This window comes from Bombus pascuorum, chromosome 3 (assembly GCF_905332965.1).
Source record: "Bombus pascuorum chromosome 3, iyBomPasc1.1, whole genome shotgun sequence".
NCBI classification, from domain to species: Eukaryota; Metazoa; Arthropoda; class Insecta; order Hymenoptera; family Apidae; genus Bombus; species Bombus pascuorum.
In genome coordinates this window covers 8,877,991-8,902,217 of record NC_083490.1, presented here as the reverse complement: position 1 = coordinate 8,902,217, position 24,227 = coordinate 8,877,991, and the positions used below count along the sequence as shown (strand labels likewise).

The window sequence follows — 24,227 nt, the reverse complement described above, 5'->3', positions numbered from 1 at the left end:
ACTAATGGCATTTTAATATTTTATTCCATGAAAACAGTTGAGTTGCGACCAATGATTCCTTTAAGGCTTTGATCTTCGTGATAAGTACAATACGATGCAATAAGAACAAAAATTTGGGTTTGAATTACAAGGCAAAGTTTAATTTTGCGGCTACTTTTTTGCAAATCTATACCGATCCAAAGTCGTAGAATAACATTGTGATGATCATGATAGATTATTTTCGAATACCCCGTGTAACTGTAGATTTCGATCGTGGAAGTATACGATATTCAATTTACGTCATAGATTATCGACACAGGAAGATATTAGATGAACGCAAGATTTACTGCGACACCTATTGACTTGTTGAAGATATTTGTATCGTATCCTGATAATATAATTATTGTGCAGATATGTAAATTGTCCAACGACTTGACATCTTGTATAAAAAATAATAAATAATTTGTATCTCTATGTATCTGAATGTATTTGCATATCTATAACGTTCTAAGAATTTTTCTTCTTCTATACAATTTGAACAGTTACATTCTATAAGACTATTCGAAGAAGATCGATTTATTAAATATAAGATTTTTAGGATTTGTAATGACTAGAATTTTTAGGATAATTTTAAGGATTGTCAATACATTTTTGGAATTGAGTTTTTGCGTATTTAATAATACACAAAAATAAAATTAATTTTTGACACTCTATAATACTCTATATTACTAGTGGTATTAAAATTTATGATGGATGTTATAATCGATCTTCAAGTAAAAAGACTCGATAGCTTCGTAATTTGAAAGATCAATGTGCGTCAAGATTAGAAAGATTAAAGTATCATTTATACATTATAATATAGACTATAATAACTCATTGTTAAAAATTGTAAATTATTTAATTTTCGTAATTAAAAAAGATAAATAAAAGTAAATGAATGAATTGTATCTATTACTTTAAGTTTAAGGATAATTCTCTAATTAGTTAGTCGCGTAATTTAATAGTTACGATAACTACAAAACATCTCGAAAATCCATATTTTGAAATATTTGCTTTTATTATCTTTAACATCTGATCGTAAATTCTTAAATTCTAGATTTTTGTTAAATTCGCTCAAGTATTAACGCGTGTATTACAAGATAATAAATTAAGTCTAGGGAAAGGTGTATAATATCTTTAATGATTTTGTACAAAGATCAAGTTCTTCATTCAGGAATGTGTGTACAGTAATATCAATTAGTCTGACACTGTTTACTTTATATCCCCTTTTTCTTACATCAACTTCTCTTTTATTCATTTTTTTCGGCTATTCTCCATCAACTTGTGTTATTAGTAAATATTGTGCAGTCTTAACGATTCTCTTAAAGTTTACGCACAAAATATACCATTAAATATCAAAACATATTAGACAAAATATGTAAAAGTCACGAATGAATCTAAATCTAATATATGCTCATATAAATAGGAGAATAATACAGTGCATATGCGATGTACAAATAAGAGTTCACAATTTACAAATAACGTCACTCAAAATCATGTGTGCATATTCAAATGTGCAATAATTAAATTTAAAAATTACGTACGATACACAACTGCAAGGCTGACTTTTAATTTCCTTTTTTATCTGTTTTTTTTTTTTTTTTTCTTTATATCCTCTGTGCAATCACAAAGACATATCATGTATATAAAAATGATGTTAAATTTCCTGCTAATACAAAATAGGTTCAAACAAAAGATTATCTTTAAAATTCTATATGACAATTTTCTTCATTGTCCAATAACCCATTACTTGTTCTCCCGTTCTTCATTGGAGACAGCGATAATGATTTATTGTGATCCAGCCCTAACGTCATTTTAAGTAACTTTAATACACTCTTTTTGTCTGTGCTTTCATTCTCTGTGAACAAATTCCATGCGTAATATTGGATTATAAAGTGGGCAAAATTCATAAGACTTACCTTCTTCACCAGTAATCTGTTGTTCAAGATGTAATTTGTCTTGAGCTATTTCGTATATGCCTTCTTCTATAGTAGCTTCGCTTAATAATCTAATTATGCTAACTGGTCTAAAAATAATGTCAGATATATTTATAGAGCATACATTTATTTATATTTTTCCAAAGGACATAAATTAGTGATAAAAAGCATACCTTTTCTGACCTACTCTATGACAGCGATCCTCCGCTTGCTTATCATTATAAGGATTAAAGTCAATATCGTGAATTATAACAGTATCGGCAGCAGTTAAATTGATCCCCAAGCCTCCAGCTTTCGTAGATAGTAAAAATATGAATATACTTTCATCCTCCATATACTGATTTATTAAATACTGTCTATCTGTTACTGGTGTACTTCCATCTAATCTGTTTCCATATTCATGTAAAAGATTAATAATAATGAAAAATATAAAAGATAAAAAGTACATAGCACAAACCTTAAGTACGTTCGTCCTCTAATAGTTAAATATTCTTCTAAAATATCTAATATCATGGTAAACTGACTGAAAATTAATACTCGGTGCCCTTCTTCCTTGAGCTTTGGTAGTAACTCGTCCAATATCTTTAACTTTCCAGCTTCTGAAATTAGTTCCTGAGGTAAGCCCAATCCAGCTAAGCTTTTGTACGTTCTTGTTAATTGATTTATTTGATAATCTGACATCCATTGTAAATCCTCGAATACGTAATCTGGGTTTTTCTGCTTATATGAATGTTCCTTTGCTAATCTACTTGATATTATCTAACACAAAATTGTGAATCGTTAAAATTACATGTTATAAATTCATTCGTAATAAATGTAAGAAAGGTAACTGCGAAAATACTTTTAATTTGGACTCGTTGTAATAGTCTCGTACTAAAAGAGGATGATTAGCTAATTTTCTCAGCTGCATCATCATTCCAATACCATTAACCTCAGTACTTTGATCAGCCTCAGCTGAAAATTCGGCAACTAAATTAGTATACATCTTTCGCTGCTTCTCTATCATTGGACACTTAATCACGCGCTCGGTTTTTTCTGGTAAATCTCGAAGGACTTCGGCTTTCAATCGGCGAAGCACAAACGGTCTCATGATTTGCTTTGCATTTTTCACTTGTTCTTGTTCAAACAATGGCTGTTCACTATTTTTCTTAACTGATGGAACCTTCTATAATGTAATACTCATCGTTACATAGTAACTTTTACTTTAATGTTAACATTTTCAATTTTACTCCAATTTTAACTTTCTTTAAGATTATTATTGTCATTAGCTATTACTATTACCATATTGAACTTACGGGATTCTTTGAAAATAAACTCTTCAGATCAGCTTGTTTGCCAGCAAACAGTGAAGGCATCACAAATATTAAGAGCGACATCAATTCCAGTAAATTGTTTTGCAAAGGGGTACCCGTTAACAAAATTCGGTGTTTAGCCTGCGAAATAATCGATAATTTGGTTTATGTAAAAAAGTGTACATGTAAAAAAATGTAAAAATGAGTTATGTAAAAATGCGATGAGGGAACACATACATTAATTCTAACTAGATTTTCGTATCTGATAGTACCCATATTCTTCAACATATGAGCTTCATCGAAAACAACATAATGAATAGGCATAACACGAAACAATCTTCGTTCTTCCGGTGTACTGCTAATTAAATTATATGTAGTTAATAATACATCAACGTCATCCAAATCACCATTTCGCCATCCTAATCTCATCTCTTTTCGTTCTTCCTGAGAACCATAATATTGTACAACTTTCAAACCGGGCGACCATCTTTCCAACTCATTATTCCAATTTTCTACAAGGATAAAATAAAAACGGATTACAAACAAAATAATATAGGCCAAAGCAACCTATAATGTCTATCTACCCATCGTCGAACTAGGAACGACGATTAAATGTGGTCCATCTTTCTCATCTCTGAAGCCAGCCTCTTTCAAATATGTAAGAAAAGCTATTACTTGCACTGTTTTCCCTAAACCCATTTCATCCGCAAGTATACCATTAACATTTTGAGCGTGCATCACAGCAAGCCAATTCAATCCAACCATCTGATATGGAGCTAATTTTAAATTTGAGGATAATCTCTTGGGTTGACTTGTGATAGCCGATGCTCTTGCAGCCACGGCTTTTTCAATATTTGTAGACAAACGAAGACATTTCTTCATGAGAGCTTCTACTGCATGTCTGGTAGCTAGTAATTCCTGTTTTATTATAATATATAATTTATCTTAATAACATTGCAAATGAAAACTAAAAATTTTACGATTTTTTTTGAGCTGGTTACCTGAGCAGAATTCAAAAGTTCTGTATCTAGATATTTGTTGTTCTGGAACTTTTGAACTAAGTCTCTCCAATCTTCAAATGGCCTTGCATCTTTGATAGCATTTGCTTTCTTTTGAGAACATTGAGACATTAACAGTAACTCTGATGTAAGAGCATTTTGCATAAATTCTAAAACTGCTTTCTTATCAGCTGTAAGCTCATTAGATATTTCCATATCTGAATCTTCATCACTATAAACATTTGAAAAGAAATGCTAAAATTAATGAAACACACAAAATCTCTAGATGTATACCTATCAAACACTTTATCTTTAAAGGTTGCTTCATCTGAATCGATATCTACATCTTCTTCATTATTCAATTTTCGTTTTTTTTTCTTGTTGGTTCTGGAAGGCTCTTTAGTAGTTCTCTTCCTACTATTTCTAGTATCTTCATCACCTTCGTCACTATTCCAATTTATGTTATTGGACATGTCCTACATAATAATGGAAAATTAAATTCTCATTCAGCATAAGATGATTTGCTACTAGAATAAAAAAATACCCATATATTTAGAACAAAATTAATTTCATTATTTTTCAACATTTTATAATTAAGTAAATACTTTGTTATAAAACATTAGTAATAAAAAGCTATCATATGACATATATATATATGTATATATATACCTTATCTGTATGATCTAAAGAGCTCGTTTTTTTAACAGGACTCCCTGCATCGCTATCACTATCTTCAATTACATTGACTGCCTTACGTCGAAATTGTATCTTAGATCCCATTAAATTACTGTCATCATCCGCTAAATAAAAACATTGATTATTTACTCATAGTTACATTGGAATACAAATATTAATAACATTGTCACCATCAACTATTATGTATAAAGTGCATTTTTCTAATTTCTTGATTTTTACATTCAAATAAAATTATAATTAATTAAAAATAATGATTAAAAACATATAATAATCATATATAGGAAATTATTCTTGAATAACATAACAACAAAAGATGGACACCGACTGTATTGACCTAAAAATTGAAATTCGTGAATAAATAGACTCTTACACATGTTCAACGGTTTCAGTTGTTTCTTCTGGAATCGAAATTGTCGTAAGTTTCCCGAAAGGCTTGGACTACTCGCATCTGTTTTCGGTGAATTCGAATCCGACATCTCGTTAAACGAATGAGAGACGCTGGTGAAAACACATTTTTGTAAAGGCAGCTTTTAAACTTGTTTGACAGGTGCATTCGTAAAAGCTCCGAGAGATAAATGCCCAACAGGTTAATATAATTACCTATTTACCTGTAATTCCTCTTATTTCGCTTATGAATTTCTTAATGACTATATAATTTCCTTCATGCCCTTTTATTATTTCTTATTTTTCAGAAATCAAAACGAAAAGAATACAAAAAGAGAATAATTATGCTTACTAGATCTTATAAAAAGTGCAATTCATAAATCAGAGTACTGTATAAATGAAATTAATTTTGATTAGAAGTTAATGTAATGATGATCGATCGCGTGATATTTTTCTACGAAATAACACAATATCCTTTTAGAAAATACACAACAGTTGAAATTAAAATAAGATTTATAATTACTCTGAAAATTCTATGTCACGGCAGTAAGAACTTGTTCAACGAAAATTACATCTAGGTTCAATTTCTCTATACTCTTTGGATAATGAAATAAGGGAAAAAAGAAATTTAATATTACATCATTTTATGTATGTGGAAATTTTAATAAAAAATTACTCAAAACGATGATCAATTACGCAATATATTTCTATTAAATACTAACACAATTTCTTTTAGAAAAATATAATATATAAATATTAAAATTAATTTTATAATTGTACCAAAAGTTCTCTGTTTCGCGAGAGATTCCTCTATTTACAAAAATTTATTCAACAAAAAATAAACCTACACTTAGTTTTTAGTTTTATACTCATTAAATGAAAAAATAGAATGAAACAAGAATTTGATAATATATAGCTTTATTTGTATATATAACTAAAAAAAAAAAAAGGAAGGTATAACTAACATAGAAATTTTTCATATAATTTCACCCAAAGGATTTTATAATTACAACGTTTACAATTGTCAAGTATGCAGTAAAGGCTATGATGTAGCAGAGTTGATTATAAAATTCTTATTTGACTTCTATTAGTAACTTGTCACTTGAAACGTTCATTTACATGTTAATTACAATTCGTTTAAACAATAGCGACATGCTCCGATATGCTACACGAATAAAAAACAATAGACAAATATAAGATGTTGTTGTATACATTAGTAGGAGGTTATATGTTAACGTCAATAATACTTTTTAAATATCCAACGTTATTACATAAAAAGAAACAAGTGAAATTTATGTGCCAGCATATCAGCCACAGAGGGGGTGTGTTTTGAAATTTTTGATGATTAGATAATTAAGATCATCACATACATAGGAAGGATATATATACTAATAAAAAAATAATTTTGCAGGGGCAGGTGAAGGCTATGAAAACACAATGCATGCTTTTAAACGGTTAGTTAAAATTCTTACTTACTACTAGACTGGTTTTTTATGTATTTATGATAAATTTTAATGTGCATCAAAAATCCAATACGTGTCATATACAAAAATATGTAAAATATTCAAAATAAAGTGCTCATCATAATTTTTAGTGGACAAAACAAATTATTATCTAGGTTCCAATTCTTTAATTTTTTTCATAAAAATATGAAATTACATAAAAATCCACAGTTTACAAGTTTACTCATCATCTTAAGTGTGCAGCACAAAGAATAATTATTAAATTAACAGATATTTATCTAAAAATAGTTCTCTAAATTATTTTTTCTGGTTATACAAAGATTCACAAAAATATTTGTACACTTACGGAAACTTTTTATGAATGTATTATGTATTGTATATTATGCAAAACATTTGAAATATCATTTTTATTTATATTTTTAAATTGGTTTCAAATTTTGTCAATACAATTATTATAGTCATGTCTTGTTATGAATGTTACTAATGAAATTTCAACACGTTTCATATAACACATATAATATACATATAAAACTTTTCTATGGTAAATGTTCAAATAATCCCATAAGTTACTGCATATAATACTTTATGAAAATGTAATTTTATTCCAGAGCTGTAGCAATTGGTACACAAATGTTAGAATTGGATTGTCATTTGACAAAAGATGGAGAAGTAGTTGTATGTCATGACCATAATCTTTTACGTAGTACAGGCACAAATAAGAGTATTTCAGAAGTAAATTACAAAGATCTACCTCTATTGAAACCACGTCTTCCAATAGATTTTGATCCAGGTATGCTTAAACAGTTTTTTAAAATATTATATTTTTGAATAGAATGATTTAGAAACTGTAGTTTAACAGATGTAGAATATATTGGCACAGAGAAGGAGGAAGATAGAAGATTTGCTTTATTGAAAGAAGTATTTGAAGCATTCCCTAATATACCAATTAATATTGATATTAAAGTTAACAGTGATGAACTTATAACCAAAGTATCTAATTTAATAAAGGAATATAATCGAGAGGAGTATACTGTATGGGGAAACTTTAATGATGACATAACACAGAAATGTTATAAGACGGTACCTAGTTTTTATAGTACAATATTTGTATACTAACATAATGATATTAATTTCAATTATTTTTTCCACAGAATCCTAATATAAATTTATTATTTTCCATGAGACGTGTAACTCTGTTGATAGTTTTCTTATACACTGGTTTATTACCATTTATACCTCTAAAGGAAACACATTTAGAGATATTTCTACCTTCCATTTATTTAAGGTATTTTAAACATTTTATTCAGTATTGAATTTAATCTAGTTTCTCAATATTACATTATTATAGATGCAAAGGAAGTCCAAGTATAAAATTCTTACCCTTGGAAAAAATAATTATAAGGACTATTAATGTATTACTAATGAGGAAGTGCTTATTTAATCATTTAAGAACTCGTGGAATACATGTAAGTTAACGACTGTTTAGTTTAAATTTAGAAATATAATTCAGATTAAAAACAGTGCTTTTAGTGATAAGTATATGTTGAAAAAATTTTTATTTATAGCATGTAAAAATATCTAAATACGTTTTTATAGATCTATTTTTGGGTCTTAAATGAAGAAGAAGAATTTAAGAAAGCTTTTGATCTTGGAGCCACTGGTGTAATGACAGATTATCCTACAAAATTAAAATTATTTTTAAGTAATTGTTCTATCGAATAAGACACTAAATGCAATGAATGAGAATGATACTAATATATAAGATACATATAATACATAAGATATTTATTGATGTACTTCTGAAAAGTACATGTACACGCTGTTATAAATGAAGAATGTGTTGAACTTTTATTTGACAGACATGTATTACTTACAGATTATGAAAAAAAATATTTCTATTGCTTAGTGTATACTAACAAAAGGAACTAAGAGCAGCTTGTTTCAAAAAGTTATACATGCATAAGGCAGATAAAAATAAGTTTCAAGAAAATGAATAGTGACATATTAGTAAAATACAATGAGAAAAATAACTATAAAACGTGTAGACAAAGACACTTTTCGAAAAAAACATTCTAAAAATATTTTCTGCCGCATTCAAATATATTCGATATTTCGATTATATTCAAAATAGAAAGTTCACAAAGTTCGATAATCTAATCTAAAAAAGTATTTTATAAAATCATTATCATAGATTTTTATATATTGAAAAGTGATACACAAAACATGTTTGATCATTACAGCTACATTAAATCGCATTTATTATATAACTGTATTATTATAGTATTTTGTATGTACTAAAGCAAACAAATTGTAATTCACAGTCATTAGTAATAGGGATGCAAATATTATTAATAATATCGCACACACAAAGTTTAATTATTTATATAAGCTTTATTGCAACATATCTTTGAGTATAAAGATCAAGAAACTGATAAATAACCTACATACTTCTATATAAAATACTCTTTTAATTCGTTTGTGTATTTATATTTATCAAGAAGTTGATAAAAAATTAAAAAAGAATATATTTACATGCATGAAGGTACATATATGCATTACAAGTACATGAATGGAATATAACGTTAAGTATGATCTGCAATACTAGACAATTATAAAATGTAAAAGGAATCATATTCATTATTTGATCACTAACGAGTGATAACCAGTTTAACAGGACTGATTACATTTCATTATATTTATTTGTTATATAATTACTTAAATTATACGTTCTTCTGTATTAGTATTACTAGTATCAGATAACTGTCTTAATTATGGTTTCAAAAATACTGTAAACAGTTCTTAATCACTTATATAGAGAGCTATTTTACATTATGCACAAATACATGTACTTTTATATTTAGAATAAATTCTAACAATATTTGTAAGCTACAATTTTATAATTCTTACTGGTACATAAATGTTATTTATTTGTCATGTTATTTGATCGATAATTATATCATATATTTTTGCACTTGTCATTATGAAATTTTGTAATTTCAAATATTTTCTCATACTTGTATATTTATACTGTTTCTTCTTTTATATATCACACAAATTAATATAATTCTATAATATATCTTATTTAAATATATAAATATTTTTTTTAGTGATTCATTTGTATTCTTTTCCTAAATACTTCTAATTAGTAATTATACTCAAGAGTTATTACTACATTTATGGTAAACAATTTGCTTTGGTTTTTCGGTACGATCATCGATAGGCATTTGTACATAAATGAACACTTTGCCCTGACAGTAACAACAAAATTCCTTAGAAGGATGAGAATTATTAAAATGCTTCTCTATAGCAGAATGATTTCCAATGATACTCATGTTGCAAATATCACAATATACCTTTGAGGATCGAAACCGTGAGTGTACCGAATCTGTAACAACTCGATCTGAATACTTATGATTTGAGTTGGTTGCTTGAGTATCTTGTGAGGACATTTTACTTCTGCAATACATATACAATAAATCACTATTACAATAGATGATATTTGTAACATAATCTTTATCTTAACCCATTTGCATCATGGCCCTACTTAAGAGGACTGGTCCCTATCACACGCGCAGTCGATCATAGGTGCAGTAAATGATATCCGAATTCTTCATGGAGTTTATCGGAAATTTACTGTTCAAAACGATTGGTAGACAATGTTACTTCGCTAACATCGCATCTTACATTCTTTATAACTGAGGAAAAAAGTAAAAATTATTTTGATTAAAATGGAAATAAAAAAAAGTAGTCGCAGCGCGCGTAATAATCCATGTTTGGTGATAGAAGACAATCGCAGCGTGCGGATTAATCCCCGCTTGGATGCAAATAGGTTAAAATGATTGCATTAAATTTTTACATGTATTTATGAATATATTTATTTCATGCAATGTGAAAATGTTTAAATATACTTAATAAAATTAAAAAATGTAAGATATTAATGTTTTACTCTAATGACGTTAAAAAATACATATCTCGTTGCAAAAAAAGTTTTAAAAAATAGGAGTAATAAAAACAAACTACTGTTCCGAATACAATTTAGATAAATATTATATTAATTAAGAAATATATGTATTTTAAAATTTCTTCAAATGTTTAATATTTAGGTTAGGAAATTATAACCTAAAAGTCACATACTTACATGAGATTTCTTTTTATTAATTATAATAGTCGGCCTTCATTGATCAAAGTGCTTACTTTCTACTGTCACATATAACAAGATGTCTGCATTATTTATAATCACTTCTTATCCTTTATTAATACTTTTTTTTACTATAATATAATGTACATTATATACTAGTTTTTCATCCAGGCATTCATGTACAAACAATAAGGAGTATGATTAATGATTTAGAAACGTGAATAATCAACTATGTTATGACTCAAATTATTTAATGTATCTTAATATATAAATATCTGTGTCTTTTATCTGATAAGAGTTAATATCACAATCAATTAAATAAAATACATGAAATTAATTTAAAATTATTATATATTTCTTAACACAATGAAGTAATTAAAGTTACTTAAACTTTAAATACATTGTACAATAATTATATATATTTATATAGGTTTTATTTTAAAGTGTAGTCCAATGAGAGAAAATACTAAGCATTTCAAGTCTTGTACGAGATAATAGAAGCATCTTAGTCCTTCTGGATCCCGTGATTGATTTACATCTAATAAAGAACCAGTTTTCGAAGTCGTGAACGAAATATGTTCATCGCCAATTACAATCTCTAATTCTTGCCGTCCAACGCGATCTGGTTGTGGCCACAAAGAATCGTCTTCCTGCATAATTTCAGAATCTTGAATAATCCTCTTTAGTTCTTCCATCACGCACTGATGTACATAGGCTTCTTTTCGAATCATTGTATCATTCTTGTAATTTGAATTATTCGCATATCGTAGTTTACCATCAGGTCTAAATTCAAACTCGAGAAATTCATGACCGAATTTTCCTTTATGACCTACGTAATATCGTATATAAAAATCCGTCGACATCCTATTATGATGATTTGTTGAAATGTAACCTAAAATGATGAATTCATATTAGACTTGCGTTCCAAATACGAAAGCTGCATAAATTAGAGAGGTTATTTCACGTACCTTAAGATCTCTTTCTTATTATAGTTAATTGATATTACTTATTTTTATCGTGAAAATATATGTACAGTTCTGTAACGATTTCAGCAATAAAAGCTATTAATACTGGATATATTAAACATTAAAGAAATTACACAATGTTGTCATACTCGGCAATACCACAAACATTCTCTTAAACAAGAGACACATTAAGGCGATTCATATGTAATTGCGACGTTCACATAAAATAAGATGATTCTCTTTTCTCATCCATTATACCTCATATTTATAAATTTAATAATCTAATACTTTATCGATAATTAATTGGCATATTTCATTTGTTATTTTTTAGATTTATATTCTTCAATAGTAATAAATTTGTTAAAAGGAGACTTAGGAGGCACTTATGGCCTAGAAAAAATATTGACTAAATCAGCAAAGTATTAATAAATCATATTTTTACATAAAAAATATTTCAAAATGTGTTTTGTTTTATTTTACATTCAACAAATATCATACTAAAAATGAAGATCATTGTACATCGTTATTTGTAGTGTGAATCATCTTAAACTCGAAATTTGAATAAACTCCATCACACAGAATCGCACTTGTCGCTTGTCGCGGATCTACCTTCGTAACAGAACGTCGTCCAGTGATCATCCGGTGACATCTGAATTGTTAATTCTTGTTTGCCACGCAGTTGTCTCTATTTATATTTTATTATTATCTCGATTTCATATATTTTAATCTAATCGAGAAACGACGTTACTCTTCGTACATCCTTTGCAATGGAAACGATCTACGAGAAATGTAACACAAGTGACATGTGGAAATATAATTTCAAATAGATCGTGTAAATCGAGTGAGATGTTTATAGTGTTAACTTTGATGTATGTACCAGGGTAGTAAGCTGAAGGATGAAATTATACTACTCGACGAGTTCACGTAATTTAAGCTCGTCATAGCGAAAGCTCGATCGAACATCAGTTTATTAATAATGAACAAGACTCACATGGATAAAAGACTGAATCAATTGCCAACTTGGCTGTGGACTAATTCCACTACTTTACCACCAATCTATAAGATGGTATGGGAAGCGGTGAGAGAGGACAAACTCAGAACCAATGGAATGCAAACCGAGCTATTGGTCGATACAAACAAAGTCTTTCCTTTATTGCTCACTAGTCAGCTTCCTACGGAAGTCCTTGGACACATATGGAATTTGGCGAATCAAAAGTATGCTGGACAACTCACAGAGCAAGAACTATATATTGTTCTTGCTCTTGTTGCTGCAGCACAGGCTTCTTACACTTTCAATAGCCTAGATATATTACATCTACTTCCATTTCCACCTACTCCTTATTTGAACATTGAATGTTTAATGAATCTACAGCCTGTAACTCAGTTAAATTCTGCAGCTAAGTTTCAAAACCTTCAAGAAAGTTCTGAAATCGGGTTTATTAGCTCTGATGAAAGATATTCCTTGGAAGTTAAGGGAAAAATGAAATTGCATCAACAAGGAGTCATATCTTCAGACTTAAATGTGCAAATGACAAACAATGTACCTGGAAAAATTTCATGTTTTGATAATAAGTCTTATGTCTCTTCTACTACCATATGGGATTCAAATAATGTATCAAAAGATATGAAGCAAACGTCTCGCCCTCAATTAGATTCTAAACATCAACCAACAGCAGATCTGTGTGATGACTTTTCTGAATTTCAAAGTGCTCCAATTCCTAATATTCCTAATATTCCAATTTGGGATACAAAACAGGGCTCAGCTATTGGAAGTAGACTTGCAAATCATAATTTAGGTATTAAAAAACCAATGGAGAAGTCAAAGAAGAATAATATAAATGCTAAATCTGCTCATGGCACTACTCAAACGCGTATTACATCTTTACCATTAACTACAATGTCTCAGAGTAAAGATCAATCAACATTGGATTGTTTATCAGAATTATTTCCTAAGTGTGCAATAAAAAATCAATCTAAAACAGTAATTCTTAAGGATACAGTGATAAGAAATAATGATCCGCCCAAGGACCATAGTGAGAATGTAAAAGATTATACAAGTACAGAAATTATAAATTTACCTAATGACAAAGATGTGTTGAATAAGTTAGAATGGATGGATAAGGTAATTTAATTTTCATAAATTATATTAAAAAAATAGTAAAAAAGAAATTAGATATAGCTAAAAAATGTCCAAAAATACTTTATTATTTTTCAATAGTATTTATTAATAATTAAAAATTCATAATTAGGCTTCATCAACAACAATGGAATCCACTCAACAGGATCTTATGAATCTACAACTTGTTGAAGATAAATATAGTGCCTTGCGTGCATTGGTTCAAGAAACAACTGTGTCAACTGAACCAGAGGCAAACGCAAGTTACAGCAATCAATCAACTGATGAATTTGGAGAATTTGTGTCTGCAGAACAACCTGCTAGTAATACTCCTGCCACAAATGCTTTAGATACTGACAGTTTTGCCGATATTTTTACAGATTTTGAGTTTAAATCTACTAACAATAATAATGCAAACGCAGCAGATTTTAATCTTATGCCAGATATTTCTGAATCATTTGACAATCTTAAGCTTGAGGATAATGTAGAAGAACGTTCCTTAGAGATAGGTAATTGATATTGTATATTATCTCTGATATTTAATTTTTTTTTTGTCATAGACAGTATCATTATAATTACATTTTACCTTAAGGGAAAGCTCTTCAGAAGGAAGATGCCATATCAATTAATAGTATAGAATTCATGAATGGTGCATCAAATGCATTAACTCGATCAGGATCTGTGCCTAGTTTAGATCTTAAGTCTTTCTTACCGTCAAATACTGAAGACGAGCAAATAGTAGATACTACACATCAGGTTATTACCATATTATACGTTACATATATATTGCAAATATTTTTATATATTCAGCATATATACAAAGAATATAAAAGAGGATTTATAATCTACTTGGTTTTACAGTCAGAATATTGGGAATGGAAGCAATACATGGAGAGCTGTGTATTATTATTACAAGTAGCTGCAAATATATTTACAAACATTAGTTCAGAACTTGTATTACATGAAGTTTTAAATTCAGTACAAGGATACAACTTTCTATGCAGTAAGTAATACTTCAAGAATTTATGTGAATCAATTAGTTTCGGAGAATTAACGAATTACTTTCTTGTAGTGGTTTAAAATATATACCGCTATTATTATGTGTTTCTTTTTTAAATCAGATTTAGCCGAAGTCGCAGCTGTTTGTAGACGGGTTAATTTTTCATATAAGGAAATGGATATCAATATAATAGGTTTTGATGAGCTATTAATGGATATTGATCGAATTTGGGCAGAAATGGAACCATTTTATGCAAATATACCAGTAAGAAATATTACTATCTCATATAATTTTTATTGATTTAGAGTCTTAAGTTTATGAACACATGTCTCTAACATCTTCATATAAAACATTACAGATTGTTACGGAATTACCAGCTTGGCCTTTACATCAAGGTGAAGCCATTTGTTGTTCACTTTGTTTAACAGTTATTACTAGTGGCAGGGTAGTTTATAATGAAAATAATTATCACGTTACTTGTGCTAATCTATGGCTTAATTGTGTAAACAATAATTTGCCCGTGATGCGGCATCCAGTCTGTTCTCATTCGAATATGTGTCCAGGTAACAATCATATTTGATATTGATCTGCGTTAGAAAAAAAAAACAGAAACTTGCATTCGTAAATTTTTAATGTACACACATTAACTTATTACATGAGAATTTGTAGAAAATCAGAGCAAACTAACTTTGTATTTAGCTATAATAATTAGAAAATCAAACATTACCATTTTTTAAAATTTATCGAATAACGCGAACATGATTTGAAAAAATGATGTGGAACGTGTTTATGGTAAGAGAAAATGGATTCCACATAAATTGTATATATTCTTTAAATTCAAATGTTTTCAAGATATTACTAACTAGTCTGTTTAAAAATCTGTACAGATATTGAGAGATTTAGAGGAAATATTAATATATTGTAATCTTTTGGAATTAGAGAAAATGTAAAGAGTCGCGAGCAAATCTTACAAAAATCTTAATTATAGTCAAAAAGGTTGAAGGAATTACAAGAGAATTCTTGGAACCTGAACAAAAGTTCATATCAATCAAATCGATATAATATTTTCGTGAAAATCTTATAAAATTCTTAGTGCAAATACAAGATAAATAATTACAATATTCTAATAAATAATATTACAAGAAAACATGGTAGTAACAATACAAATTTTGAAATTATCTTTGGCTTGTATCACGTGGTCTGTACGCTATTCCTCTGCTTTTCATCTCTCTTATAACACCTGCTGGTAATCGTCCTGATACTGATATTGCATATACACCTTTACAAAACCGATCTAAAAGGAGAAAAAAGATTGAATCTCACTTATTTTACAGCAAATATTTATAATTATTAGCAAGAGATTTTGTCCACTTATTTTGTTTTAAGTTAAATGAAAAAGACAGCATGTAAAAAATTAATGCAAAATATACATGAAATTAAAATATGTTAAAATAGAATCTTGTGTACGCACATAAGCATGTTCCTTAATAATTATACATACTGTCATACATATTAGTGAAAATTCTGTATAAATGTATAATAATATATAATATTAAGAATCTCAGATACACAAACTTATTAAATTGCAATATATATATACATACGTATATATATATTGCATTGTTTTATATTAGTTGCATTTTTTGTATTGAAATATTGGCTTAAAAAACTTGTACAAAGTCCTGCCTTTCAATACATTTACAATATGATATAAAACATGATATAGATTATTGTTATTTGCACTGCCAAAAATAATTATTAAAGAGAAAAAAAAAAGGAAAGGTTAATACATTAGAAATTTGAAGCAGCATTAATAAAATGTAAGATGTCAAAATAATGTAGAATAAAGGATAACAGTTTATAGTATGATTTACTATGAGATAATGTAACTGTTATAATTTTGTAAAAGTGTACAAGAATAAAATAACGATATTTCTCTTGCTTAATCTTAACTTATTGTGTCTAGGTACAAATTTCTTACTCACTTATTCTTTGCCATTTGCAAACCCAACTATCCTCAGGACTCATTGCAGCAATCATACTAAACATATAATATCAATTTTAATAATTTGATTTCTCAACAGGAAAATCAAATATTGTACCAGAAAACTGTTTATTATTTATATGACTTACCCATCGAAATTGGAGCTTGTACAATCAAAAACATTATCCTTATTATTCTTCATACGTAAAAATTCATCGCAATTATCGCAACCATCAAATTCAAATTGATCAAATGTCTGTAAGATTAAAATTTGTATTCATATAATTGTACATGATAATTATAGTCAGAAATAGAAAAACATATACCTTGATCAAAGAACATACTAAACAAGCTCTTAGACCACGTAAATCTTTAGCAACGGTTTCCATTATTGCGTATTTTCCCACCTATAATTTTAGTTTAATCTTTTAATAACATATATTTTTGGCAATATAGAAAATAATATTAATATAATGTAAATAAATATATGATTTTCTACAAGTAATTTCTTCAATACAAGACAGTTTAATTATTACTTTTATAGTTTGTAGTTTATAGTATAGTATACACAGTATAACATAACAAAATGCAATTTACAGCTACTTCGTAATATTTATTTTTCACAGTATCAAAGTAAAATCAAAATCTAGAGGAACGAGAATGCATAAATTCACAATTCAGAAGTATTCTAAATTATTCTAAAATATTGAATTACTTCTTTGACTATAACCTCTCAAATGAGACCGACAGATCGGATGTGTTTATCAAACTAGTAAGCAATTATATCTGTTGCTGTTTAATCAAATGTATCAGGTTTAGAAGTTCAATTTAACTAATTCAAAATCACTTTTATAGGTTATAATACACTAATAAATATCGCCTTCTCTTTTTAACAAGTCCTCACCACGCTTCGTGATGATTGTATACACACAAAAATATGGTTATAACAGAATAAAATGAATCCGAAACACTTCTTTGCTTGAAACAAGTACATAGATCTGTCGCACACCATCTCCTCCTTGTCTAAGGACAAGTAGTGTGTTGCCATCTATCCTGATGCGCTCCAAGTTGCTGTTCCTTCTATATCGAATAGATGGCAGCACACGACTAGTTTTTGGAGAAAGATAGTATGTGGAAAGGATAGCAATAGCGATTAGTGTTACTCTTTCGCCGCTACGTGGTGATAGTGTAGATGATTCGAAAAAATGTGTATTAGTGAAAGCTAGTTGTGAGGATTAATTTAGAAACATTTATAATTTCATCTCCAAAAATAAACTGCTGTAGTAATTCCTTTTTTTAAATTTCTTTGTTTATAAATTAATTTGTTAATTAATTTAGTTTAAAATATTTCATGTTTATAAACCTATCTAAACTTTTTGTACCAATGAATATCTGATACTTTCTCTCACGCCAAACATTTTTATTTTGATAAAAATAAAATAGTTCTGCTTTTTTAGAAAATTATTAAGTGGTATAAAATAATTTTTCATTTATATATCTACGTTAATTGTCATAGAAACTATCCTTTATCCTTAATAGTGCTATCATTGCGTTACAAAAGCAGCAATTTAAGAACCAATGAGTAACGTACTAAATGCGGGAAAATCTTACATTCTACGTCGAAGCATTTGTCGTTTGTCGTTCACATAGAATGAAGGTGGGTTAGTTCTTCCAAATTTGTACATAAGAAATATTTGTTTTAGAAATATTGTAGTCTGGATGTACTATTGAGTTCTATCATTCTTCGTCTATGCACATATATAGTTTGTATTCGTTCTAAATTATTTAATTGACTCGCGTTTGTAACGGCCACTATCATGAAACCTGGAGGTGGCACAAAGGTTTCTACCGCCAAAACTGTTGCTTCTGAGGTTAGTGATACATATAACGACGTTTTTCGTCACTTTTCATTTATAATAATCATTGCAAAGTAAACTATCGCTTACATTACAATTTCACAAAAATTCCATCATTTCGTAGAATTTTATATATTAGAAATGACAAGCATCTTAATTTATGAAACTATTATCTTACCCACCTTTTATTTACAAACTTTGATGATTAGTTAACCGCCGTTTTAAATATTGAGTAACGATCTTAAGTTGCATGTGGATCATCACTGTGGGACTATTTATTTTGGAAATTTATCAGGGAACAAACACGTCAAAGTAATTGAAAATAAGTGAATTTATACAATTTTTATAGGAATCCATTTAATAGAGCATTAACCAAAATTTTGTTTCCATAGATGGAGTTCTATCATATTACAAGTTCATTTTGCATGTTATATTTAGAATATCGTCTCTTACTATCCTTATTTTGTACTTTTTAATTTTTTTATATCTTTAGCATGGCGCATGGTTCTGGTAACATAATTGCATGTAGATGCTTCATCATATGTCATATCTTTTATCTTTTATTGAAACAGGATAAGGTCAGAAAGTCTTTGCACGTTTTGCAGCCAACAGCCACTAACAAAGAAAATCTAGTTGGTGGTAGGAGGATGCTGAGATCTTCTCTAACATCAAAAGAAACACAAAAAGGGTAAATAAGTTTTACAATTTGCATCTTTTATATTTTTTAAATGTCATATTTAAATTACATTTTATTTTTTAGCGATGTAAATGAAAAGTCTAAAAATGATGAGAAACCAAAACGTAAAAAAATAACTTTAAAAGATAAAGCAGTTCAAACTGCAAGAGGAGGAAAAATAAAAATTGAAGTTGAAGACTTAACATCCGAAGGTATGTTTTTATTAAAAAGAAAAAATTAAGGGAAACTACGATCCTTCGTGTAATTATAGAATTATTAATTTTGGAAATATTTGTTTCACGCTTACAATAGCTGGGCCTAGTGAAAACTACTGGGAAGTCTTGGCTGAAAGGCGGCGGATAGCGCTTGAGGATGCGTTAGAAGATAACAGAGAATTGATTGGACGTGTTGAGAAATTAGAAGAAGAAAATCGCATATATAAAGAAATGTTAGAAGAATCGAGATCACTAGTCGAAGTTTTGCAGGTATTGTAACCAATCCTTCTCCTGTAATGTTCAAATTCTCTGCAATTAAATATAACATTGTTTTGCAGGAAATGCTTGGAGAAGATAGGAATGATATAAATAATTCTTTAGAAGATACCATTTAATTTAACGTTTTGCACTCATGTACTAATTGGTGCCTTATGATTAAAATACAGTGCATTAAATTAGGCACAATGTGTAATCTACTCGTCAATAATAAATATTGGCGGGTCGTGTAATTAACAAGAAAAGAAAGTCTGACTGAGTAAAGATCCTAGAAGAACTAAAAATGGAAACATTTCTTGGTGTTTCTAAATTCATTTTAATTATCTTTGGTTACTTGTATTTATATTAATTTGTCATTTAATGAATCAACTAAGACTATAGCTGCAACTACAGATGTATTTATCTCATAGAATACCACATAATATAGTATAAATATTAGATATTTTTGATTATAATGAATAAATTGATTTTCTAATACGAGTTGAAATTTTCTTTCGTTACTTTCTATCTGAAAAATTCGTGGTTCGTGTTACATCGTCGTTAACAAAAAATAACGATACTAATCGAGCAGATTGCTAGCATCACATGTTTATTTCATAAATCTTTGGCGTAGAAGACCTTGAATTCCATCGATAACATCAACGCTATAACATCAGTTCCTTTTTTTGTTATGACTGGTGGTGTTTTGTTCACGCATCAGTCACAGCACTACATGTTCGAGGAAGCCGTTTTATTTATTGCATCGTTTTTCGGTAAAAATTATTATACATTCATTGGAAGGCTGCCAGGAAAGTCGTGCGTAAAAATGTTGCTGAATGCCAGATGCGCAAAAGCGAACTTTTTCTATTTCTTCACTGTTCTCCGCCCGAGGATTTCGCCTGAGCTTGTTTCGTTTTTCTCATCTCATATTTGGAGAATGCGCCGTTTCCTTGATGATCTATTCAAATGAACAGCAGACGGACTCGCGATCTGCGAATCGTATTAGGCGGTTGAATGTCGGGTTTGCACTGCGGAACGCCATTAAGAAGCGTCAAAGTAAGTCCTTAATCCTCGTCTTTGAAGCGGCGATAGATGGACTGTACGTAGGTGAAGACGCACTTCCAGTCTGGTCGGCGCATCATCACCATGTCCTCGACATCAAGTAACGGTGCGATCCCGGCGAGTTCACTACAAATATTTAATTATTATTCACTCTTTAACATTGGTGGTACTCAAAGAATTTTTCAGCAAGTATAAAGATCTAAGTTACATTTCTAAGATACAATTTAATATGTTAAAGTATTTATAAGATTGAGTAAAATCAGTTGTCTACTCAAAGTCATACAACATGTACTAAATTTCCTCCGCTATATTTTCATTTATTTTATAAATATAAATACCTATCTTATTTCAAATTCAAAAAAAAATATTTTTTGGAGGGAACAATAAATAATTTATATAAAAACTGTACAAAATCAGGAAAATAGCTTTCAGATGATATAAAAAAGAAAATCTGAAGAAAGACACGAAGAAAAGAGTTAGAGTCGCAAGAAGATAATAATTTCAGTTTACTCGGCTTTTGTAAACGCCAACTCGAAGTTCATTTTGCGGTTCTCCGGCCGTAGCGAGTGATAGTCGAAAGCGTCTGGTCTAAAGTGATGAAGCAAAGCGCAAAACGCCAATCCATTGTTCCAGCTCGTCGAGAAATTATCCAGTTGCACGTTCTGCAATACAAAACGCAGCCATGCAACACGATTGACTAATTTTGCGAACATCGTAATTTTCTCTCGGCTATCGATGTGTGATTATTCGCGTGTTTTCTGTAAATAACATAGACGCTCTCGCGTGTGAAGCTCCATTTACAAGGCGGATTTACCTCGTACTCTTTGGTTTTGGAACGGCACCACGCCAGTAGCCGCTCTTTTATTTGCACCGCGTTGTCCCGCACCGCTGGCTCGGTAAACTTGAATCGAAACTCTGTTGCCGGTGACTTTACGGGACTAAATATAGAAGGAAAAGCCTTCGGTTAAGCTTTCGAAGAAATGGAAGGTGCATATAAATATAAAATGTATGGCGGATTAAGTCAATTAGCGAAGATTGCGCTTCAACGATTGCTTATGACTTAATTTTATTTAACAGTAACAGAGTGCAAAGTTTTATGTAAAATTATATTTTAATGATCGCAATTAGAGAAATAGAATTTAAATCGAGTTTAGTTTCAACTATGGAAAATTATGTCTACAAAGATATATATAAATGGATTTTAGAATATTGATCTAAAAATTCCAAATTATAGTTAGAAATTGTTAAAAAAAATTTTTCGAATATTTATTTTCTAATTTCTGCCCTGGTTTATACAATTTTATAAGCTTTTTCTTTTATTAATTTTATAATTTAAATGAACCTACTATCTTAAATTATATCTAATACTCTGGTTGTCATTACAGTTAAGTAACAATAATTATTCTAAGGAATATAGGTTTCATATATTTTTGTGGTACAATTGAAATAGAGAAACCACTTGTCTAATAATATCCATTCTTTCACTAATAGTAAAAACGAAAATACCTATTATATAAATAAAGAACTCTAGTAAACGGTTACCTGGGTGACGAGGCGGCGCTATTTTGTCTGTCGAGTTCACGAAACTTGGCAAACGGTGATAGCGGCTTCTTACGAGCTGAAAAACGAATAAAAAGATTTAATTTAAAGATGTATTATCAAAAAAAAAAAAGAAAAAAAAAAGAAAAAAAATGAATCATAAAACGTTAGGGTTCATTGAAATGCATTCTGTCATCCCATCTTATGTTAATTTCTCTATTATCTAATTAAAAAAGTTTGTCAATGAAAATCGCTGCATATGTGAGAATTATTATTAGGACTTGGCAAAATTCAAAAATAAAAAAATAATTTTAAAATTAAATTAAAAAAATAAAACAACTAAAACTTTCGTTTCTCAACCTCGTCGCTGTTTCTCGATTCGAGGTTGCTGTTTTCCTTTTTCCAATCTATTTAACGATTTAAACGATAGATTACAACATTTTGTTATAACACATGGTCGTTACAAAATCATCTTTCGTTCCCGATTTCGTGATTCGAGCCGCAACGAGGCGATGACGAAATCGCTCCAATAACAAGAAACACGTGGAGCTGAATGTAAAACTAAAAGACTTCTAATCTAAATTGTGTACTCTCTGTGTTCGTGTGAGGATAGTTAGCAGCGAAACTCTTAAATAAAATGCAAATAGGAGCTGAGGTTCATTCTGGGGCACAGCAAATTTCTCACTTTCTTTTATAATAGATGAAAATTACAGAGGAAGCACTTGACAAGCCACATTTGCTACTCTTTTAAAGGGAAATTTGAGTTTTTTTAGCGAATTCATCTTTTACATTTTATTTTAACAATTATTTAGAAAAATATTATAATACTATTATTATAAAATTGTCTTTTTATTGACCTTGGAGCTAAACGATATGTTCAAAATATTGCTTGTCATAATATTAGAATATCGAAGATGTTAAACTATTGCCCTAATTATACCGTTGACTTGTACCAAACTTTCTCAACTCATCGCTATTATTAGAATGTTTATATCTTCGAGCCTAGTAGATTTTTTGCATTGTCAATTATATTTGATCGTAAAATGAAATCAAAATAAAGGTCTATAATAATATAATTTTCACGTCATCCTCCTGTGATCTTCATATGAAAGTATAATTTTTAACGAGTACAGTAAAACATACGTAAGTTCAAATAAAATGTACGGTATGCATACATTTTATGTATACGCATAATTTTTAAAATAATGATCTCCGCGCCATAAAATTGAAATTTTTCATTTTTTGCCAAAAACTATTATATAACAACCAAAATAGGTCACAAATTCGATATAGGTACCTCAAAACAAAGTTCAACCCAAACGGGTATTCGTGCGTAAATTTTACACATGATCACACAAACGCACTCGTTGCTTTTTGAGTATGTGTATGTGTGTGTTTTGAACACACGGAAAACATGTGGCGATTTATATATGCGCATATGTAATGGTATATATTTTTCCGGCGCGAAAATGCAAAGATTGAAGTCGCCAGAAGCAATTCCTCATTGATTCCGCGAATGAAGACTTGGAAACTTGGCTGGCGCGTCTCCCGATTCTCTTTCTCTCTCTGTATTTACAATCTCCAAATAAATGCACGTGTACGGGGCGCGCTATTTTTGCGTCGATAGAGGACG

General features: G+C 29.3%; 6 protein-coding genes across 11 annotated transcripts; 3 read left to right on the top strand and 3 right to left on the bottom strand.

Annotated features, from left to right (window-relative positions):
• Positions 1 to 1,138: 1,138 nt before the first annotated feature.
• Positions 1,139 to 6,037, bottom strand: LOC132905011 (SWI/SNF-related matrix-associated actin-dependent regulator of chromatin subfamily A containing DEAD/H box 1 homolog). 2 transcript variants are annotated; one of them, XM_060955912.1, is made up of 13 exons: positions 5,542 to 6,037; positions 5,312 to 5,439; positions 4,915 to 5,045; positions 4,540 to 4,721; positions 4,249 to 4,477; positions 3,832 to 4,165; positions 3,485 to 3,759; positions 3,251 to 3,388; positions 2,797 to 3,120; positions 2,413 to 2,714; positions 2,129 to 2,341; positions 1,938 to 2,044; positions 1,139 to 1,876 (listed from the first exon to the last, which is right to left on the bottom strand). In XM_060955912.1, exons 2-13 carry the CDS (start codon positions 5,415 to 5,417, stop codon positions 1,722 to 1,724), a joined length of 2,496 nt encoding a protein of 831 aa, XP_060811895.1. In that variant the 5' UTR covers positions 5,418 to 5,439; positions 5,542 to 6,037; the 3' UTR covers positions 1,139 to 1,721. The 2 variants fall into 2 exon arrangements, with proteins under 2 accessions (XP_060811895.1, XP_060811894.1); XM_060955911.1 differs by having other exon boundaries at positions 5,550 to 6,037.
• A 116-nt stretch (positions 6,038 to 6,153) lies between these two features.
• On the top strand, positions 6,154 to 9,813 carry LOC132905022 (lysophospholipase D GDPD1-like). Of its 2 annotated transcripts, none has more exons than XM_060955930.1 (7): positions 6,154 to 6,647; positions 6,737 to 6,779; positions 7,397 to 7,578; positions 7,648 to 7,868; positions 7,940 to 8,073; positions 8,137 to 8,254; positions 8,385 to 9,813. In XM_060955930.1, exons 1-7 carry the CDS (start codon positions 6,524 to 6,526, stop codon positions 8,508 to 8,510), a joined length of 948 nt encoding a protein of 315 aa, XP_060811913.1. In that variant the 5' UTR covers positions 6,154 to 6,523; the 3' UTR covers positions 8,511 to 9,813. The 2 variants fall into 2 exon arrangements, with proteins under 2 accessions (XP_060811913.1, XP_060811915.1); XM_060955932.1 differs by having other exon boundaries at positions 6,531 to 6,666.
• Positions 9,814 to 11,259: 1,446 nt separating this feature from the next.
• LOC132905026 (protein mago nashi homolog) lies at positions 11,260 to 12,034 on the bottom strand. Its single transcript, XM_060955941.1, has 2 exons — positions 11,895 to 12,034; positions 11,260 to 11,818 (listed from the first exon to the last, which is right to left on the bottom strand). The coding sequence occupies exon 2, from the start codon at positions 11,787 to 11,789 to the stop codon at positions 11,349 to 11,351; it is 441 nt and encodes a 146-aa protein (XP_060811924.1). The 5' UTR covers positions 11,790 to 11,818; positions 11,895 to 12,034; the 3' UTR covers positions 11,260 to 11,348.
• Positions 12,035 to 12,851: 817 nt separating this feature from the next.
• LOC132905012 (synergin gamma-like) lies at positions 12,852 to 16,959 on the top strand. The gene is made up of 6 exons (XM_060955913.1): positions 12,852 to 14,013; positions 14,141 to 14,516; positions 14,600 to 14,763; positions 14,869 to 15,010; positions 15,129 to 15,271; positions 15,366 to 16,959. Exons 1-6 carry the CDS (start codon positions 12,868 to 12,870, stop codon positions 15,585 to 15,587), a joined length of 2,193 nt encoding a protein of 730 aa, XP_060811896.1. The 5' UTR covers positions 12,852 to 12,867; the 3' UTR covers positions 15,588 to 16,959.
• Positions 16,067 to 17,475, bottom strand: LOC132905028 (transcription elongation factor SPT4-A). The gene is made up of 4 exons (XM_060955943.1): positions 17,318 to 17,475; positions 17,141 to 17,247; positions 16,993 to 17,048; positions 16,067 to 16,301 (listed from the first exon to the last, which is right to left on the bottom strand). The coding sequence occupies exons 1-4, from the start codon at positions 17,378 to 17,380 to the stop codon at positions 16,183 to 16,185; spliced, it is 345 nt and encodes a 114-aa protein (XP_060811926.1). The 5' UTR covers positions 17,381 to 17,475; the 3' UTR covers positions 16,067 to 16,182.
• Positions 17,476 to 18,528: 1,053 nt separating this feature from the next.
• LOC132905025 (geminin) lies at positions 18,529 to 20,491 on the top strand. 4 transcript variants are annotated; one of them, XM_060955936.1, is made up of 5 exons: positions 18,529 to 18,648; positions 19,420 to 19,535; positions 19,608 to 19,735; positions 19,836 to 20,008; positions 20,077 to 20,491. In XM_060955936.1, exons 1-5 carry the CDS (start codon positions 18,586 to 18,588, stop codon positions 20,131 to 20,133), a joined length of 537 nt encoding a protein of 178 aa, XP_060811919.1. In that variant the 5' UTR covers positions 18,529 to 18,585; the 3' UTR covers positions 20,134 to 20,491. The 4 variants fall into 4 exon arrangements, with proteins under 4 accessions (XP_060811919.1, XP_060811921.1, XP_060811922.1 ...); XM_060955938.1 differs by having other exon boundaries at positions 18,548 to 18,648; positions 19,453 to 19,535; XM_060955939.1 differs by having other exon boundaries at positions 18,589 to 18,862; positions 19,453 to 19,535.
• The last annotated feature ends 3,736 nt before the right edge of the window (positions 20,492 to 24,227 follow it).

Excerpts from the sequence above, each read along its gene's own strand:
- LOC132905011 (XM_060955912.1), bottom strand. The coding sequence starts at position 5,417 with ATGTCGGATTCGAATTCACCGAAAACAGATGCGAGTAGTCCAAGCCTT. Across the intron at positions 4,722-4,914 it reads CTTTAGATCATACAGATAAG|GACATGTCCAATAACATAAA; the intron begins GTATATATATAC and ends ATTATTATGTAG. Across the intron at positions 4,166-4,248 it reads AACTTTTGAATTCTGCTCAG|GAATTACTAGCTACCAGACA; the intron begins GTAACCAGCTCA and ends ATAATAAAACAG.
- LOC132905022 (XM_060955930.1), top strand. The coding sequence starts at position 6,524 with ATGTTGTTGTATACATTAGTAGGAGGTTATATGTTAACGTCAATAATA. Across the intron at positions 6,648-6,736 it reads GCATATCAGCCACAGAGGGG|GGGCAGGTGAAGGCTATGAA; the intron begins GTGTGTTTTGAA and ends ATAATTTTGCAG. Across the intron at positions 8,074-8,136 it reads CTACCTTCCATTTATTTAAG|ATGCAAAGGAAGTCCAAGTA; the intron begins GTATTTTAAACA and ends ACATTATTATAG.
- LOC132905026 (XM_060955941.1), bottom strand. The coding sequence starts at position 11,789 with ATGTCGACGGATTTTTATATACGATATTACGTAGGTCATAAAGGAAAA.
- LOC132905012 (XM_060955913.1), top strand. The coding sequence starts at position 12,868 with ATGAACAAGACTCACATGGATAAAAGACTGAATCAATTGCCAACTTGG. Across the intron at positions 14,764-14,868 it reads TAGTAGATACTACACATCAG|TCAGAATATTGGGAATGGAA; the intron begins GTTATTACCATA and ends TTGGTTTTACAG. Across the intron at positions 15,272-15,365 it reads CATTTTATGCAAATATACCA|ATTGTTACGGAATTACCAGC; the intron begins GTAAGAAATATT and ends AAAACATTACAG.
- LOC132905028 (XM_060955943.1), bottom strand. The coding sequence starts at position 17,380 with ATGGAAACCGTTGCTAAAGATTTACGTGGTCTAAGAGCTTGTTTAGTA. Across the intron at positions 17,248-17,317 it reads TAGTATGTTCTTTGATCAAG|ACATTTGATCAATTTGAATT; the intron begins GTATATGTTTTT and ends TTAATCTTACAG. Across the intron at positions 17,049-17,140 it reads ACAAGCTCCAATTTCGATGG|TATGATTGCTGCAATGAGTC; the intron begins GTAAGTCATATA and ends TTATATGTTTAG.
- LOC132905025 (XM_060955936.1), top strand. The coding sequence starts at position 18,586 with ATGCGGGAAAATCTTACATTCTACGTCGAAGCATTTGTCGTTTGTCGT. Across the intron at positions 18,649-19,419 it reads GTCGTTCACATAGAATGAAG|GATAAGGTCAGAAAGTCTTT; the intron begins GTGGGTTAGTTC and ends TTATTGAAACAG. Across the intron at positions 19,536-19,607 it reads TCAAAAGAAACACAAAAAGG|CGATGTAAATGAAAAGTCTA; the intron begins GTAAATAAGTTT and ends TTTATTTTTTAG.